At 38.8% G+C, this 17831-nt stretch overlaps 1 protein-coding gene across 3 annotated transcripts in view; it reads left to right on the top strand.

The window, feature by feature from the left end:
• The window catches only part of Acc (acetyl-CoA carboxylase), a 28441-nt gene that overhangs the window by 4874 nt on the left and 5736 nt on the right, over positions 1–17831 (top strand). For 2 of the 3 annotated variants that reach the window (XM_076786985.1, XM_076786987.1), the window contains exons 2-8: positions 1080–1314; positions 12690–12813; positions 14408–14738; positions 15314–15611; positions 15998–16211; positions 16320–16653; positions 17151–17611. In XM_076786985.1, the coding sequence (XP_076643100.1) occupies positions 1080–1314; positions 12690–12813; positions 14408–14738; positions 15314–15611; positions 15998–16211; positions 16320–16653; positions 17151–17611 (1997 nt within the window). Of the gene's footprint in view, positions 1–1079; positions 1315–8790; positions 9051–12689; positions 12814–14407; positions 14739–15313; positions 15612–15997; positions 16212–16319; positions 16654–17150; positions 17612–17831 lie in introns of those variants that run through there. The other variant, XM_076786986.1, reaches the window with a different exon arrangement.

The following is a 17831-nucleotide window of genomic DNA, read 5'->3' on the forward strand; positions in this document are numbered from 1 at the left end:
ACCTATGTTAATGTAATCGGATTTACATATTAACCATCGACCAACGTGTCCTGGAGCGTCCCTGCCATTTTTCACGTGGACATAAATCTGTCATATGGTGGCATCCTATAGTGACTACGGTTATGCTCACGATCATCATCCGCTTGTCCCTCTCTCTCTCTGCGTCGGGTTCATCGAATTCCAAACTTCATCGGCTGGGCTCGTTTGCCATGCAAACGACAATCGTTTCAACTAGAAGAATCGGGAATGATCGTTCTCGTCGCCCGGGAATTGCTTGGATGCATGCGGCTTGTTTTGGCATGAACTACACGGCTGGATCGCGCGGAAGTTTCGCGTGCGAACGAAGTCGTTAAGCCTCGACAATCCGGGGCCACTCTCGCAAAAGTTCTCGCGTTTATTTTCAAAATCACCGTGCCATTAGGCGGTTCAACGCATAAAGACCGTCCGTCAGCGGCACGTTCCCTACTACCGTAGATTTCGCAGCGGACACAGACGCATTTTGCATTCGTAGCGATGTCTTGTAAACTGCGGATTTTTATGCAAAAAAAAGAAAGTGTTCCGTATCAATTGCAGGATGCAGAAGCTACGGAAAACGGTGCAACAGTGTTTCGAAATTCTTTAAATTGTTTTTACTCTTTCGCATTCGATCTACCCATTTTTAACGTCAATCGGGAAGGTGAAGGAAAATTTGTTTTACCATCGGATCGAAGGGAGACCAAGAGATCGAAGAATATTGTCCGTGCACTTATATCAATTGTTCACATACATCGAAAGTGAAATGTAAGGCTTCAATGTAATTATCCGACGAAGGTCGTTTGATTCGGAAACGCCTAAAAGAAAAAAAAAAAAAGAAGGAATTCGAGAGTGGCCCCCGTTCCTAACGCCGACGGCAGAAACACAGACACGAGAGGGCACGCGCGTTCATTCGAATCACGTGTTAAGAACAATACCATGGGGAGAACGCGGCAGCTCACTTGTAAATATTATGCAAATGCCGGGTGTACGAAGGTGCGTGTACTTCCACGGGCGCCGTAGTCGAACCAGTTGTTCTTGACACGTACACATCGACTGTTTTGAAGGTAACACCGACCGCGTAGACAGTGAGCCCGGCCATCAAGGATCGGGAGAGGACGCTATTGTCAAGTCCCCCGGTACCATGTCGGAAAATCCAGTAAGCTTCGTGGTCGGGGCGCCCGACCCGTCCGAGGAATTGGAGATCGAGGATATCTTCCCGTCCGAGGGGTTCGATCTCAGCTCCGTCCAGGTGCAGCAGAATGACTTTCCGGGATTGGTTGAACGCCGCAAGCGGCTCAGGTGACTTATCATTTATTCCTTTTTTTCTTTCGTTCACAGCGAATCCAGCTAGCGTGCCACCACCAACTTTCCGGTTCTCGAGACATTGTCAATATTCGATCTATGACAATTCCGTGAAAAACAAATACTCGGTTTGAAGCTCGAATTCTGAATACCAATGTTTCGTCATTCATTTTTTTGCTAATCGTCCGTAGAAATGTCAAAAACATCTTTTCTGGATACACATCTGGATACATACTTTGCAACGACTGCTTAAAACTTAATCTACGATTTTTCTGCGCTGTTTCATAGAGCAAGAATGATAATTCATCAATCGATCAATGGGTTGACTAGAAAAGATCGTAAATCAAGTTTTAAGCACTCGTTGTAAAGGGTTTCGATGTTTAAATCTACGGTGGTTTCAGCCGCGAGAACAATTTTTGAAGTTTTTTACGGACGTCCCAATTTGTAACATTTTGGACCAAAAAACTTTCAGTAATTTCAGTTTCTGCAGCATGCAAAAATATCTCAGATAAAAATGAACGATCGATGGCTAAAGTGGAGGCTCCAAGCTTTAAAATGAATCGTGTTATGTAGTTATAGTATTTTTTAAACAAAATTATCGCAGTTCAAGTATCGACAATTTCTCTAGAACGGGAAATTTGGCATACAAACACTTTTTGGATCCACTGCATTTCCATTTCATCGTTCAGCTCGATGCTCGAAGGTGTCCGTCTACGGAACGTAACCTTCGAGTAGTAGGTACCATTTTTACTCAGACTACGATGTGTCATACTGGGACTTTTCTGAAAATTCCATAAAAATTGACTAAGATAGTTTTAAACATATACTATAAGACTGGAAATTGTTGAACAAAATATTTGCCGTTGTTATGCAATACGATAGCTAAAATTAGTGTGTAGAAATTTCGCTGGGGTCATGAGAGACCCCCCGGATACCATCGCAGGGTTAATCTAACGTAATTTTTATATGAACTTTGCTGGCCCAATGATTTTGTATAGCTTTATCGATAAAACGCGATTGCATCCTCGTCACGAATTTATAAAATTTTTAAAAATAATTTCTTGAACTTGGTGTTCAGTTTACACAAAGTATTTTCAATACGTCCGGTCCCACTTCATGGCCTATTTGAATAATTTTAAACGATTTTCAACTAATTTCATTTGCAAAGCAGACTGCCTCTCATAAATAATAGAATGCATTCTTTAATTGAACGTGCCAACCATGACCTTGAACCATAAATTTTTTTATTCACAAATATGTTCGAGAGTTTATCCGAAAGAAGATGAATGCAGTGAATCGCGATAATTATTTTTAATCATTGGAGTGCACAGATGACTCCATTGTTTCTAACAAGTCAATACGATAATGTTAACGCTTCTTGAGATCAAGACGCGACATAAATGAATTTTCCGCGGTACATTCGCGAAGTAATCAGAAGCCTAAACCCGGCTTTCGTCACCAGACGTGCGAGTACATGTGAATTCGAAATTGACTGTTTGAGAAACGAATTCCCATTAACGTTGATTTTTCAATGAATTTTGTCTTCCTCATTAGTGTTACGTGACTTTGTTTTCTGAACGCGTGAACAACGAACGACAGTGGACTTTGAAGTTATTGGACAAGGTCTAGAATGCATGGCTTCCATCCGAGCCTTTTGTAAATCGCGTAATCGTGAAAACTATCCTCTCACCAGTGCACGGAACCGCAGTCACCTTATGACGTGTTTATACATCGTTGAATATTCACAAGCAACTTCGCCACAGACGAACTATCATGCTGGTGTTACGTCTGCTCCTGATGCAAAACCCGAAATCGTGTTCCCTTGGCGCGATCACGATCTTGCAGCTAATAATTAAATAATAAAGATAATTCGCCAGCAAAATTTTATTCAATCACACGGCAATTCGCCATCAGCCTTGCCAAAGGTTCGAGTCCATTTTGATCCACAGTTACAAGCGTTTCATCTAAATTCTAATTTTCCTGTAGCCAGTTATTAGTCGGCAATCATTATCCATTTGTATTAGGCCCAACAAGAAGATCAAGGTAGATCTCCAAAAAAGTAGGCTCAAAAATATATGAAACAAAATTGACGAGTGAAGATTTGAATGGAAATGGTCGTGAAAAAGGTACACAATGAACAAATTGGCATAGACCATTTTTTCGCTCAACGATTTTAAATGATTAAATTTCATCTGTTTGTCGAGACAAGTTTTCGATGACGTAAAATGTAAAAGATTTCAAGGTCAGCTGCAGGATCGTCGAAAACTTCGTGCCGCTGCAGATGGACTTCGATCTTTTATGCAAATGTAGACCTTATAGCCTATCTTGCAAATGCCAAACCAAAATTTTACTATGAAATGACCAAATGAGAAATTATTGTTCACTTTAATATAATGGGAGTCTGGAGTTATTATATTGCGTTGGAACGAATGTTGTTTCCAAATTAAAATTCAGAGTTTATTCAATAACATATTTTCCATTCTGTTCTATTATTTTTGCCATTTTTTAGATAACTTAACATTTTATTAGAGAACTGCGAATTTTAATTTAAAAACGCTACGAATTCTCGTTCCGACCCAATATTTTCATGAATAGGTTTTTAACATGCGACAGTGTTAGTAACTTAAAATAGATTTTTGTATTTTTGAAAATGCAGACTTTTTCGGTATCACTTTTCACTGTAATACTTTCTTGAGTGAGAGTTTGCCGTAATTGATGGAACAAGTTCCCACGTGATCAACCATGTGACCCTAGCACGACCTATTCAAGTATTCAATGAATTCACGGAATCTTAGACACTGACGTTTTTAGCATTTAATTCTATTCTGTCCAACCGTTAACTGCGAGCGTCGAGCAATACATAATAGTAAATGAAACATTGTCTTCATCGAATTGAGCTCGTTTTATCATAACGCCAAAACAACAATCTCTGAAATGCAAGTTAGCAAAATCTTCAATTTATTATTAGGTCAATTACTTGTAACTTTTCTGTCTTTATTTTCCTTGTTACACAACGATACAAGAACAGCCCTTTTCCCGAGACATATTTAGACCATAATTTTTCAAATTGATGCAAAAATTGAAAAAATTGATCGAACTTGTCGAATACCATAAACCAATCGATTAATATTACTGAATTTGTTTGGATGTTTCTTGCGTTGCTACAAACTTGTTTTGTAATTGCGAGATTACAAGTTGAGTACGAAAACTAGAAGAAAATGTATTTGATTCAATCATTGTACCGATGTTTCAGCACTTAAATGATTCTTACAGACACGCGGCGAGTCGCGGCCTCGAATGATTATTTTTATGGCGTGATCCCTGATAAAACGTGGACCCCGGTTTACAAAGCTCATCTTATGTAAATTACAGAAACGTAAATTACGATTTACAATCGTAATTAAATCTGTCGATTTAAAACAGTGGTTCTTACCCTTTCCAGTGATCGGCACACCCTTGAGTCTAAAAAGAAATTCTCACACCCCTTTGAAAAATGTGTTTCTTTATTTAGAAAATTACGTCGATTGCAAGATAATTCATTTATTGAAAAATAAATTTTCCATCGAAAATTTAGAAACTTCTCCCGCACCCCTGGAACCCCGGGTTGTGAACCAAAGATTTAAAGCAATAGTCATGACAAGGACTGCTAAAAATGAATCCGAAAATGAATTTTCCAAAGAACCCATAACTCGCGTGCAGGCAAGTCATATTTCGATTTTGAAACAACTATTTGAGCGTACGGCTGCCACCGTTCTTAGCACTTGTGTGGCTTATACAGGCCACATCGCATATATGGGTGCTTCACGCACGACAAGCGGCCATTAAGACAAAGAAGCGTTGAGGTAGATTAGTGTCATTGGAGGAAGTACCTTTCAATGGCTTCGAGCAGTCAAAACTCGTGACCTCGAGGATAGCGGCGCGGCAACTTTGGAGATGAAAAACTGGAGCATCTGAGAAAAGTTTCGTATGGAAACTAGAAGTGGCCCAAGGAATCTGGGGGAGGGATAGAAACCATTAATGAGCCAAAAGATTTTGAAACGAAAGACAATTAGGGATGAGATTTACTTCCGGAGAGTTTGGAATGGAAGCCGCCACAGTGACCCAGTAAAGTTTGAAATGATCCAAGACCAACACCCTGAGAAGTTGGGGATCAAAGTAGCCTAAGCAATTACTATTCTTGCCCGTAGCTTTCCCGTAACTGTACTCAGTTGCCAGATCAAGACTTGTTCCCCCACTCTAATTCCCCCTTCTACCGCGCTATTCTTGTATCGCTAAAGCAAGGATTAATTAATTGATTAAATTAATTAATAATTTAAATTTAATTCCAATCAATGCGGGTAAGTTAAATCCAAACTTGCAGGACATGAATTCACGTCAGCGGCAATCAGGAGCAGAATTTAAAATGACGTGAATTGACGTCAGCGGTCGCGAATGTGTTAACTATACTTATTTTTAAAGCATAAGGGATATTAAAAAAGAGATAGACAACATGTATGTTAACTGATTTGAATGAAAACAAATTTAATATCTCTTGTGTAATGTTCTTTATTATGCTATGAAAATAAGTATAATTAGTATAGGCACTGTAATTGGGTCCCTTACCCTACGTAACTTCCTATTAGACTTTCCAACGCATTTTGCACAGGCTAAAGACTAAAAGTATCCTATTTCAAGAATCGTAGTTTTACGCTAGATAAGATAAGAAACTAATTAGGTTGCCTTGGATGTAACTCGATATTTGATGAGACTCGTCGTGGTGTAGTTGAAGAGTGGCGCGCGCATTGGTGTTTGCGAAGTGCAAATGTTGCGCAAAATGATTACCGCGAAATATTTGGTATACACTGACTTTAAATTTAAAGTGTGCTGAAAGTGGCTTGTGAGCGAAGTATTCGCCGTTAGGCCAGTTAGGTCAGTATTCTCGAAGAATGCGTACCCGATTTTACAAATATAAACAAATGTTACTGTCATAGCAAGTCCTATTTGATATACCTATTACTCCTTTTGCGCAGAATTTGGTGGTTCATCCGAATTCGAGAGAAAATATGAGGCTTTCCGTGTAAAAACTGAAGGTGACCTTCACGAATGATCTCGATAAGAAAGCAAACTAACGAAAAACAGATTACACCGCTGTAGCCCTCGGAAACCGTGCGACATTTGTTCGTGCAACAAATAACTTACGAGTTGCATGCATCGACCTAATTTTAGTCTACCTGAAAGATCCGCGGGAGTAGCACGAACATAACACTCGGCGGCCCGCTAATGAGTACCTCGATGGACTCAGTCGCAATCGAAAGGCGGCAATTACCTCTTTTTGTTTCGGCGTACACATATCGGTGACGAGACGATAATGTTTGTCTGTAAATCACGTCGATCGCGGAATATCCGATTGCGTCAAACGATCCGCGGAAGAGTCAAAAAACAAAACGTTGCGCGACCGGCCGAGCGCACGAAGAGGATTCCGAATGTCCGTTCACTCCGCCACAGAAGCACGTTACTTCCTTGTGTAACGAGTTACAAAGGTAGGGGAAAAGATCGGATGGAATGAATCGTCCACCTTGCTGGTTGTCAGTGACCACGGACCTCCTAAGAATGCTAGGCGAGTGCGTTCTCGAGTCCGCTTCTCGAGATCTGTATCGTGAACACCATGTGATTTTTCGTTGGACCTGCTCGAAAACCTCCGACCTCCTCGGGTTCGGAATGAACAGTTATGTCGTTGCGCCCGTAGTCGTTGGCTAGGTGGTTCCCGTGTTGTAAACGAGTGTTCCGGTTCCTTCGTTCCGACATAGTTATGCGCTGGAATGCCGGACTTCGTGGGAACATTAACAAAAAAAAAAGGAACGACATTTAGAGTAAAACTCAGTTTTCCTCATTGACAATTCGGTGTCCGAGAAACGGGGAACACCGTGTCGGATTTCAAATTTTTCGGAATTTTTCGACGCTGTATTTGCGGAAAGGTCTGCAGTTTAATTTTTGTCGAATACAAATGGACTAGCTTAAATTGCTGCAGTTATGATCACGGTAAACTTCCAGACAGCGCGGTCAGAAAATTGTCTACAGAAATGATATCGATCCATCCTTTAAACAATCGTTTGTACCCGATTGTTCGTTATTAATTCAAAGGAAAACAGCAGTACCAATTTCGGTGCACCGTTCGGTCTAACTGAATAGAATTCGTATAACAACATTGAAGAAGATTTTAATAAATACTTGGTTTCGTTCCTTGATAATGGAATTTTTAAAATCGGAAAGTATTACATTGCGTTGACACCGGGATCTATTTATAGTCATTGACCACAAGATTCCTATAGCTGTTAAAGTTTGCAAACAGCATTATTAGATACAAATAGTAGTTTCGACGAGTTCCTGCATATCTTATGAATTCGACTATTCATTAGTAGGAATTTATGAAACCATAAATTCTCGTGGAATGATTTATGTAAACTGGCACCAAATACAGTTTCCTTTGAAAAAGATCCTATCGGAAATTCCTTAAACTCGTTTTGCTGTTAAGACAGGTAATTAATTCGATGCTATGAGAATCACGCAAACTCTATAATCCGCGTACAGTCCTCGAGGTAATCGAAATTGTGTTCGATCAAAGTGGACATTGGTTAAAATCAGTTTCTCGTTTCGCGAAACATGAGTACAGGTCAACAAAATTCTACGGAAAGATTAATTCGCCATCTTCACGCACAATGATGATAATTCGAGTTCCAAGCCTACGCTAAAAGCACATTTACGTGACTGGTAGATCACGTTTCGGGAGAAGGGAAGATTTTCGCGAAAATCGTCATAAAAATTTGTCAAATATATTTCGAAGTGGTCCGGTTGCTCTGCGACAAGTGTCCAGGAAGGAATCGAGTAGTATTGCTTCTGGGTCCGTCCAAGTTCACTGCCGTGAAAGCATAGTGTTCGCGACGAACGGTGCTTGACGCAACGCGGTCGCGTTGCACCGAATCTGTGCAAGAAACAGCGCGAGGCGCGCGAGGAATTCGAGTTTAAGTGTCCCGTGAAGAACCAGTGGTACACCTGTTGTGCTCGGAAAATTCACCTAAGAACTGGACTCCCAAGAAAGCCTGTGCTGCTCGTTTGATACGCGGAAAGCTGTTTGCGTTCCGCTTGTACGCAAACGATCGAGCGGAAGGACGTGAAAAAAATTGATCCTTGGACTTCCTTCTCCGCGCGCGTTCGAGGAAGCAGGAAAACAGCAGGAGACATTAGTGCCTGGAAAGTCTGATCGATAACGTTCCTCGAGAAAGCCACTGCGGACTCGAGAAAGAGATAAAAAGAAAACGAGAAAATTCAGTGAACGGGTTTTCCGGAGTTCTAATTACATCGATCGATTAGCGATGAGCGAACCGCATCGATCATATTTTCATGTGTCATCCTACAAGCGTTCGTCTGTTTGTGAAACCGTTCGTTGCCCGAACAGATTGTCGGTCGTTCGATTTTCGTCCGCTGGAAAAGGAAAAGGTTGCTGCTCATCGCTGATCTAGAGAATCCTTGACATCTTTGGTTCCGGAGACAACCAGGGAAGGGAGTTACGGAATGAAACGCATGAAAAGATTCGTGTTGGCTCAAAGCACAGAGAAAGACCCGATTTGGAAGTCCTCCGACAACCTGATGGCTGGCGTCGGTGCATCGAAAATGCACGCGGAAACGGCTCCCAAGGAGCAGCTGTCTTCGATGGAGAAACCGTCGAGTGACAAACAACACTCGACCACTGGATTAACGTAATATATTTTCATATTCTCACCGCGGTTTTCTTGGATTATTGTTCTGCGATCTTTTGGAAATTCACATTCATCGGTCGGAAGCCGTTTCAATTCGATTTTAATAGCGAAATATTGGGATAAGGGGAAATTGATTTAACACTAAAATTACCGAGCACTTTTCATTATGATATTTTTCTTAGAAAATGTTTCATTATTACAAAATTGATACTTATCGGTCGGAAGCCGTTTCAATTCGATTCGATAGCGAAATATTGGGATTAAGGGGAAATTGATTTAACACTAAAATTACCGAGCACTAATAGTTTTCATAATGATATTTTTCTTAGAAAATGTTTGATTATTACAAAATTGATACTTATCGGTCGGAAGTCATTTAAATTCAATTAAATAGGGAAATATTGAGATTAAGTAGAAATTGATTTCAAGTTAATGATTAGAAATAGAATTAGAAGAAATACTATGGTAAAGTTAAGAATTTTTAATCGGTGATTAGAAATTTATACAAAATCTGATCTCTCGCGAATATAATAATTAGACAGCAGATTCTATGCATTTACGAGTAGGTGTAATTTAAAACATTAGAGAAATTTTAAAGTACTGTTATAGCATTTTTAACCTATTGAACATATTAAGAAAGAAAACAAATTTAAATTTCACTCCAGCTTGTTGCAATTCGGGTAGTAAATTTTTATTTTGCATAAAGATCCGGTATCTAATAATAACGTTCACGATGAGTAGAAATATTGCGATTAAAACATGATTATATGAAATCGATGCGGTGTTAACAATGTTACACATGATAAGACTCATTTGATACGATTTGGAATATTAAATTGTACATTACGTGTAATTACGATTTTATCAACGATTTAGTAGATCCGTTCACTGTAGTTATTATTTTTATTTTCACTAGAAATATTGCAATTAACGATGATCAAATGATCTTTTAAAGTTGTTTCGATCAGATTTAGAATTCATCGCTGATCGCTGATACGTGTAATCGTGGAATTATCGATCTTCTGTGATCTACTGATTTGCCACAGGACAAATTGATCGCGAAATCGGCAATAACTGAACAGATATGGAAAGTGAGATTTGAAACAGTTACAAAATCAATTTAAAATGACCACGTGTTGAATTAGAAAAGAAATGTCGAAGAATAAATATACTGACTATTATTATTACTAAATTTAACTAATTGTAAAAAGCGATTTTTGACAAAAATTTATCTACACATCGTTTAGTAATACAACACAACTAATTCTTTGACCTCTCAAGAAACCTAAATTGTTCGGATCAATTTTGAAGAAATTATTCTATTTTGAAGGATATATCAGACCTTTTTCAGTCACTGTATATCATCTTCTTGTAAGTTGTGCTCGTGTATCGGAAGTCGTGTATCGTGTATTCTGCTCGTGTGTCGTGTATTGGAAGATATTTCGAATTTCTGAGCTGTGGCTCGTCCAACGAAGGTCCTTGAGAGTCAGAAAGTGAGAATTGCGAAGGAGACTGGTTAAACTTTGGTCATCTTCCGTTAAAATGTCATGATTCAGGTCCTCTGACCTGCGTCAGTACAGTCCCAAATATTTACTTATTAAATTCCCTTTCTTATTTCCGTGCACGCCTCAAACAGTTACCTCTCGTTTCTAAAAGAATTCCGTTCGAATGTACAAACCACGTTCAAAAAAAAAAACATCTATAACCATGGAATTTGTATGAAAAGAAACATTACCTTTAGGAACGTTTTAAAAAATTATTTTCACGAAATATAGATATGGTAGAATTTGTATAATAAATATAGAAACAAGAACGTTATTTTGGAACGTCTACTAAAAATGGTTTCGTAAAAGAAACACAAAGAATGTTTGAACTATCATTCATCTAGGTGAATATTACAAATAAACAACAGTTATAATGATTTAATACTTTTCTTTGCCTGTCCTTGCATCCTTTTGCCCCGGCAAAATATAATCAAGAAAATAATTAAAGTAAAGTGGATAATGTTGAACACTCAAAAAAAGTTTAATATCAATGGACACACCTTTAACGAAACAAGCATAATGCCATGTCACGAAAGGCAAACGTTTCTTTTATTTGTTGACACAACAAAACGAAGAATTTAAAAAATGTTTGGCAGGTCAGCAATTTTTCTCAGACGATGAAGTGATAGGTATAGTGAACAGGTATAATACATTGCAGAAGTCCAAGCTTTTTGAATCACTGAGACATCGTTGGATAAAGTGCACAGAAATTAACACTGGAACTAGGGTAAGGGACCAGATTACTGTGGGGGTACTAATTACTGTGCCTATATTAATTACACTCATTTTTAAAGCATAATGAGTATTACAAAAGCGATATATAACATATATATTAACTGATGTTAATGGAAAAAATTTTGTCAGATTCATAATGCTTTAAAAATAAGTGTAATTAATACACAGCAATTGGTACCCCCACGGTAATTGGGTCCGTTACCCTACGGAACATTTATTGGAAATTATTCGACAACTCCATTTCTTTGGACGTACACTGTGATGGAAATCGTTAAGGATCGGAATAAATACATTCTCGTTACTCTAATAAAATAATGTAAAATGGTCACGTTCAGTGATCTGTAGATCTAGTGTTAAGGTCGACTGTAGGCAAAGATAAAAGTAATTTGAGTACACAGTTAGCGATATGTACATACAAAGTGTATTGATTTTGAAAAAATCAGAGGAACAATGACACGTATGCGTCCAAAGCGGACGTAGAGGGCTCAGAAAGCGTTACGGAGTTGTAGGAATGGCGTTGCGTGAGCCGCTTAAATTAACGGTTCGTATACTTTCTCCGCTGTCATTCACGTGTAGACCCACTAATGGATGACAGGAATTACCTTGAAAAATGTAGGAAAACGGTTGCTCCCATTTCCTTCCAGCCGCGCATACCTATTCCGTCTTCCTTTTCCTCTGAAAAAGATTATTCGATCTTGCCTAACATCGTCGCAACGACGCATTGTCAAGATGTTCACTACACAATCCTATTTTACCTTATCCTATCTTATCCTATTAGTGTGAGTCTGTACCATTCAAAATAGACATACATAGTATAAGGTACCCAATTACTGTGGGGGTTCCAACTACTGTCCCTGTATTAATTATACAAAATTATGTGCACGTGATGACTGTATGTGGAATATTTACCACTAATAATTAAACTATAACCTATTAAAATGGCCACGAAGATATAGGATTTATTGTTACGCTGAATTCTATGTACTGTTTGACAATCTATACATTAATGCAACGAACTATTATCATGAATTTAAACAGTGCCTTAGTCGAACACTATGGCACAGTAACTTGAGCCCAAACAAGATAAGCGGAAGATCAAACAGTGACGTAGAATCAACTAAAATGAATTAGAAAAATTGCGGCAATATTTATAACGAAATCAGGTATCTGCGGGAGACAATACCTATTGTAATAATTGACAATACAATTTTGGACAACTGACCAGAGCGACCAGCGAATCTACAGAGGACGTTCTTGAATTTTACCACTTGTTCAAGCGATTTCGATGTATTGTTTACGAAGTGTGGATTTGTTTGATGTGCACAGTTAAAAATAAGCTGCGTTTAATTTCATTTCGTAGGCCCAGCATGTCGCAGGGCACGGTGATGATCCAGACGCAGAGTAGGCTCCTTGAGAGGGACTTCACTATAGCCACGCCTGAAGAGTTCGTTCATCGTTTCGGCGGTACCAAAGTCATCAATAAGGTGAGTACCGTTATCCAGAATACTAGGTTAACAACCACAAGTTCTTTACCAGTAGATAGACCGCCCTTTTAATTTTACTTGACCTTGAAACGGTGCATACTGTTTCCTCGGACGAAAAAGTACCAGACTGGTACCTTCCTATAGATTTGATTCAAATTTCTTCAAATACTTTTAGGCGTATAGTTTAACATTACAAAGCCAAAGTGTTCAAACGAAGTTAAAGAAATGTCTTATTTACAATTGTCTCGCAATACTGACGCGAGGATCAGTAAATTTTATTGGGGTCACGAGAGACCCTTAGGATACCATTACAGGGTTAACACGTTGGCTGTCACGGAGGTGATCGGTGACTATAGTATTACTTCCAAATGATTGTCACAAAATTGATGCCAATATCAATTTACTAATGCCAAAATTTAATGCTCGGTAGGTTTAATGTTAACGTTAATCCTTTGTGGAGGAAGATTTTTTCAGTGAGAATATTTTCTCAGAATACTAGATAGTAGGGTACAGGACCCAATTACTGTGCCTATATTAATTACACTTATTTTTAAAGCATACTGAATACTGAAAAAGAGACAACACATAAATTAACTGATTTTGGTAATTGGGTCCCTTAGCCTATGTCAAAATATTAAATATTAGATCTTGTGCCTCGTGGATAGTTAAATTATGTGTGTTTGCAACGTCAGGAAGTAGATACGTAGTCCAGATGTTATAATATGTCGACAGTAAGTCCACAAAGGGGTAAAATAAGTTAAATCCACCGAAGCAGGCCATTCAACGTGCAGATGTGTGCCATTTCGCTCGAACATATTACGCGGCACTCGCCGTACCGTTTTGCAACGAACGATAACCGGCCAAGGCCTCATAACTGACCTTGAATGACCTTGAGTACTAGATCCACCGTACCTGTTTCGACATCAACCAACGTAACGCAGGCCTCAAAATACACATTTCCTTTCTAAAAATAAAACCATGATTACCGACCGGAGACATCCTTGACGTTCTCTATGTACCGTGGAAACATAAAAATTCAAATTTTACCGAGCATTCCAATGAAAAATTAACGAAAACAATTCTCGAAGTCGGTCGCTAATAACCTGAGCTGTTGATGCGACCTTAAATAAACGAACTATCAAAAATTTTTTTAAATTCTCAAACTGTAAAATCTGATTCGTTTTTCAAAATTAAATTTCTCGAAAACATGGGCTGATTATTATAACAGGAATCATTGTAAAACTCACTCGCGTTCCACTGGCTAGTGAATTAAACAGGTAAATGCAATCAAAATTGTATCGTGTTTGGTGTCATTTTAATCAGAAGAGTGTCGCGAATATGTCTGTAGTAATTTCGTAAAAAAATGTTATCATTGTATTAGTATGTACTAGGCTAGCGACAAGATATCAAGGAATAGCGTCTGTACACTATAAATGATGACGGTAGATTTAAAATTATGTAAGAAAGAAACTAATTTTTTACTTGGTCCAAGAAGCTTGTAATTTCTTTTTGTACGGAAAGGCATTACTGTACTGCTTTGTTCCTAAGATCGTGGGGTCGTGCAAACTCTTACGGGAAAATTATGTTTGGACAGATACTGATTGCGAATAACGGAATAGCGGCAGTAAAATGTATGCGTTCGATACGCCGTTGGTCCTACGAGATGTTCAAGAACGAACGGGCCGTGCGATTCGTCGTGATGGTCACACCGGAAGATCTGAAAGCGAACGCGGAATACATAAAAATGGCAGATCAGTATGTTCCTGTACCTGGCGGCACGAACAACAACAATTACGCCAATGTGGAGCTGATCGTCGACATCGCCATTCGACTTCAAGTACAGGCAGTCTGGGCTGGATGGGGTCACGCCTCGGAAAATCCAAAATTGCCGGAATTGCTTCACAAGAACAACATCAGCTTCATTGGTAAGATAAGAAAGAGACCGCCTTCGATAATATGATAAAGTGAGTTAAATAAATAGAACGCGGAATGCACCACGTAACTGGACACACACCTTGTATCTGAACCGATAACTTGCTTAAAGATGGAACCCGATTTACCAACTTTAAAAATCAATTTTTTTCACTGTAATCAATAGTAACACAGGTAGAGATTGCCTGCATAAAATGATGCTTATTTACTATTAGCAGCATGGATATTTTAATTTAAAAATCATATCATGTACCAGTCAGAGTGATCCCAATAGTCATTAAAATTTTATTTTATTTATTTAGTTTACTTGGCACAAATACGAAGTGTTTAATTTTCAATAAAACTGAATCACAGGAGTTACGATTGAAATTTCATTTTTTCTATCAGCAGATATTTTTTGTATGAATTTCTACGAATTTTCCAGTTTTCCAGCTCAAGCACAGCCTAAACTTTTCTTACTAATTAATAATGAGACATTTCCATCTAAGGAATACCGTGTACCAACGCCGATTGAAACAAATAAAGATAATGATAAAATAGTAGCAAGTAATAATAAAAATTCTTTTAGGACCGTCCGAGAGAGCTATGTGGGCCCTCGGTGACAAGATCGCTTCCAGTATAGTGGCGCAAACCGCTGAAGTACCGACATTGCCATGGTCGGGATCAGAATTGAAGGCTCAGTACAGCGGGAAGAAGATAAAAATATCTTCGGAACTGTTCAAGAAAGGATGCGTCTCAACGGCAGAAGAGTGTTTGGCAGCAGCGAATAAAATCGGCTTTCCGGTCATGGTGAAAGCCAGTGAAGGTGGCGGTGGTAAAGGCATCAGAAAAGTAGAAAACGCCGAAGAATTGCCTACGTTGTTTAGGTAAATGAATCTCTAGCCAGGTATAATCTGTTTATACCTACTCAAAAACAAAATAAGACAGAACAGCTTGTAGACTACAGAACTGTGTAAATCATCAAATCCAAGTTTTGGTCCCTTTCAAAATTAGCCTTATTTTGCGGAGATTCGGATAAGTTCTAGTAAAAGATAATAATTCAAGCATATCCTTCTGTTTTGTTCTTTAGAAACATTTCTGTTGTTTTCTCGTCCCAGCTAGAACTAGTGCTAGCGGAAGTATATTAAGTTATATTGATTTGTTGATTGGAAAGACAAACAAAACAAAATGCGTGTTATAATGTTAAATATTAAATTAGCGGATTTCCAAAGAGAAATGTTTACTCAATAGGTTTTGTAAATTCTGTTCACAGGCAGGTACAAACCGAGATACCTGGGTCTCCTATATTTATTATGAAACTGGCGAAGTGTGCTCGGCACTTGGAAGTGCAATTATTAGCAGATAATTATGGAAACGCGATATCGTTGTTTGGCCGTGATTGCTCCATTCAGAGAAGACATCAGAAAATTATTGAAGAAGCGCCGGCCGTAATTGCCAAGCCGGAAGTCTTCGAAGAGATGGAGAAGGTAATTACTAACGGTACCCAACGTCGCAATAAAATAATCGGACCGCTTCAAAAAAAATATTGTTTTACGTTCAGATGAAATACATTTTGCTATGTTCTTTCGCGACAGGCTGCCGTGAGATTGGCCAAAATGGTTGGGTATGTCAGCGCAGGTACTGTCGAATATCTGTACGACACTTCTGGACGATACTACTTCCTGGAATTGAACCCACGTCTGCAAGTGGAGCATCCTTGCACGGAGATGGTGTCCGACGTCAATCTACCAGCTGCCCAGCTTCAAATCGCCATGGGATTGCCGCTTCATCATATCAAAGATATTCGTCTTCTTTATGGTGAAAGTCCGTGGGGTGATAGCGTTATTGATTTTGATCAGCCGCGGCACAAACCTCAGCCATGGGGTCATGTAATAGCTGCAAGAATCACTAGTGAAAATCCAGACGAAGGTACGTACCATTGTAGCTGCGTAAATAATAATTTAACGTTTATCAACGTACCGACGTTATAGAATAAATTGTTGGATAGGAGTCAGTCGATAAAGAAGGGTTCCTCATGTAGCGATAACAATTATTTTTTACATATGAATATTTGAAAGTTATCCTGGTTTTCCTTATAAATAAATTATAAATAGGTTGCATTCTTACATCACATCATACTAATAGCTGTTCAAAGTAAACATCATCGAGGTAATTTATGAGAATATAATTTCTAAATGCATTAAAGGAGTGTTCAAAGAAGTATTAACCACGACTGCAAATTATCGTAGCGTGTACTTCAAAATACAGTCCAACACTATGAAACTTGAAATCACCTATAATTACTAGATTACTTTGTATCAATCAATTTTTATGCCTACCAGTTCATGAAACGTGTAGAAAATCGTTCGAATAAGATGCACATGGGTACAGACGCAAAAAAAGACTATTAAAAATATATTTTTCAGGTTTTAAACCAAGTTCCGGTACCGTCCAAGAACTGAACTTCCGGTCCTCAAAGAACGTATGGGGTTACTTCTCGGTAGGAGCATCTGGCGGTCTTCACGAATTCGCAGACTCACAATTTGGTCACTGTTTCTCGTGGGGAGAAGATCGCAATCAAGCCAGAGAAAATTTGGTCGTTGCTCTGAAAGAGTTGAGCATCCGGGGTGACTTTAGAACGACCGTCGAATATTTAATCACATTACTAGAAACAGAATCCTTCCTGCAAAACAACATAGACACAGCTTGGCTTGATCTATTAATCTCTGAACGCGTTAGAAGCGACAAACCAGACGTATTGTTAGCTGTAACCTGCGGTGCTCTTCATATCGCTGATAGAACTATCACGGCTGCCTTCACTGGATTCCAAACGGCATTAGAGAAGGGACAGATACAAGCTGGTAATGACTTGGAGAACGTAATCGACGTGAGTGTTTAATAACACTAGAAAACGAGTATTAGAAAACAAGAATAGGACTTTAGTTCACCCCATACTGCGCCCTCTACTCTTAATGGCGGCGGCGCTTTAAACTATTTCCGATCTGCACAGTGGCATTCCTCAACTATAGATTAAAATATACATCTGTTTCTGATTGCTTTTACTTCATTTAAAACTGGATTCCTCTCTTAAGTCGAGAATATTTACA

This window comes from Halictus rubicundus, chromosome 4 (assembly GCF_050948215.1).
Source record: "Halictus rubicundus isolate RS-2024b chromosome 4, iyHalRubi1_principal, whole genome shotgun sequence".
NCBI lineage: Eukaryota > Metazoa > Arthropoda > Insecta > Hymenoptera > Halictidae > Halictus > Halictus rubicundus.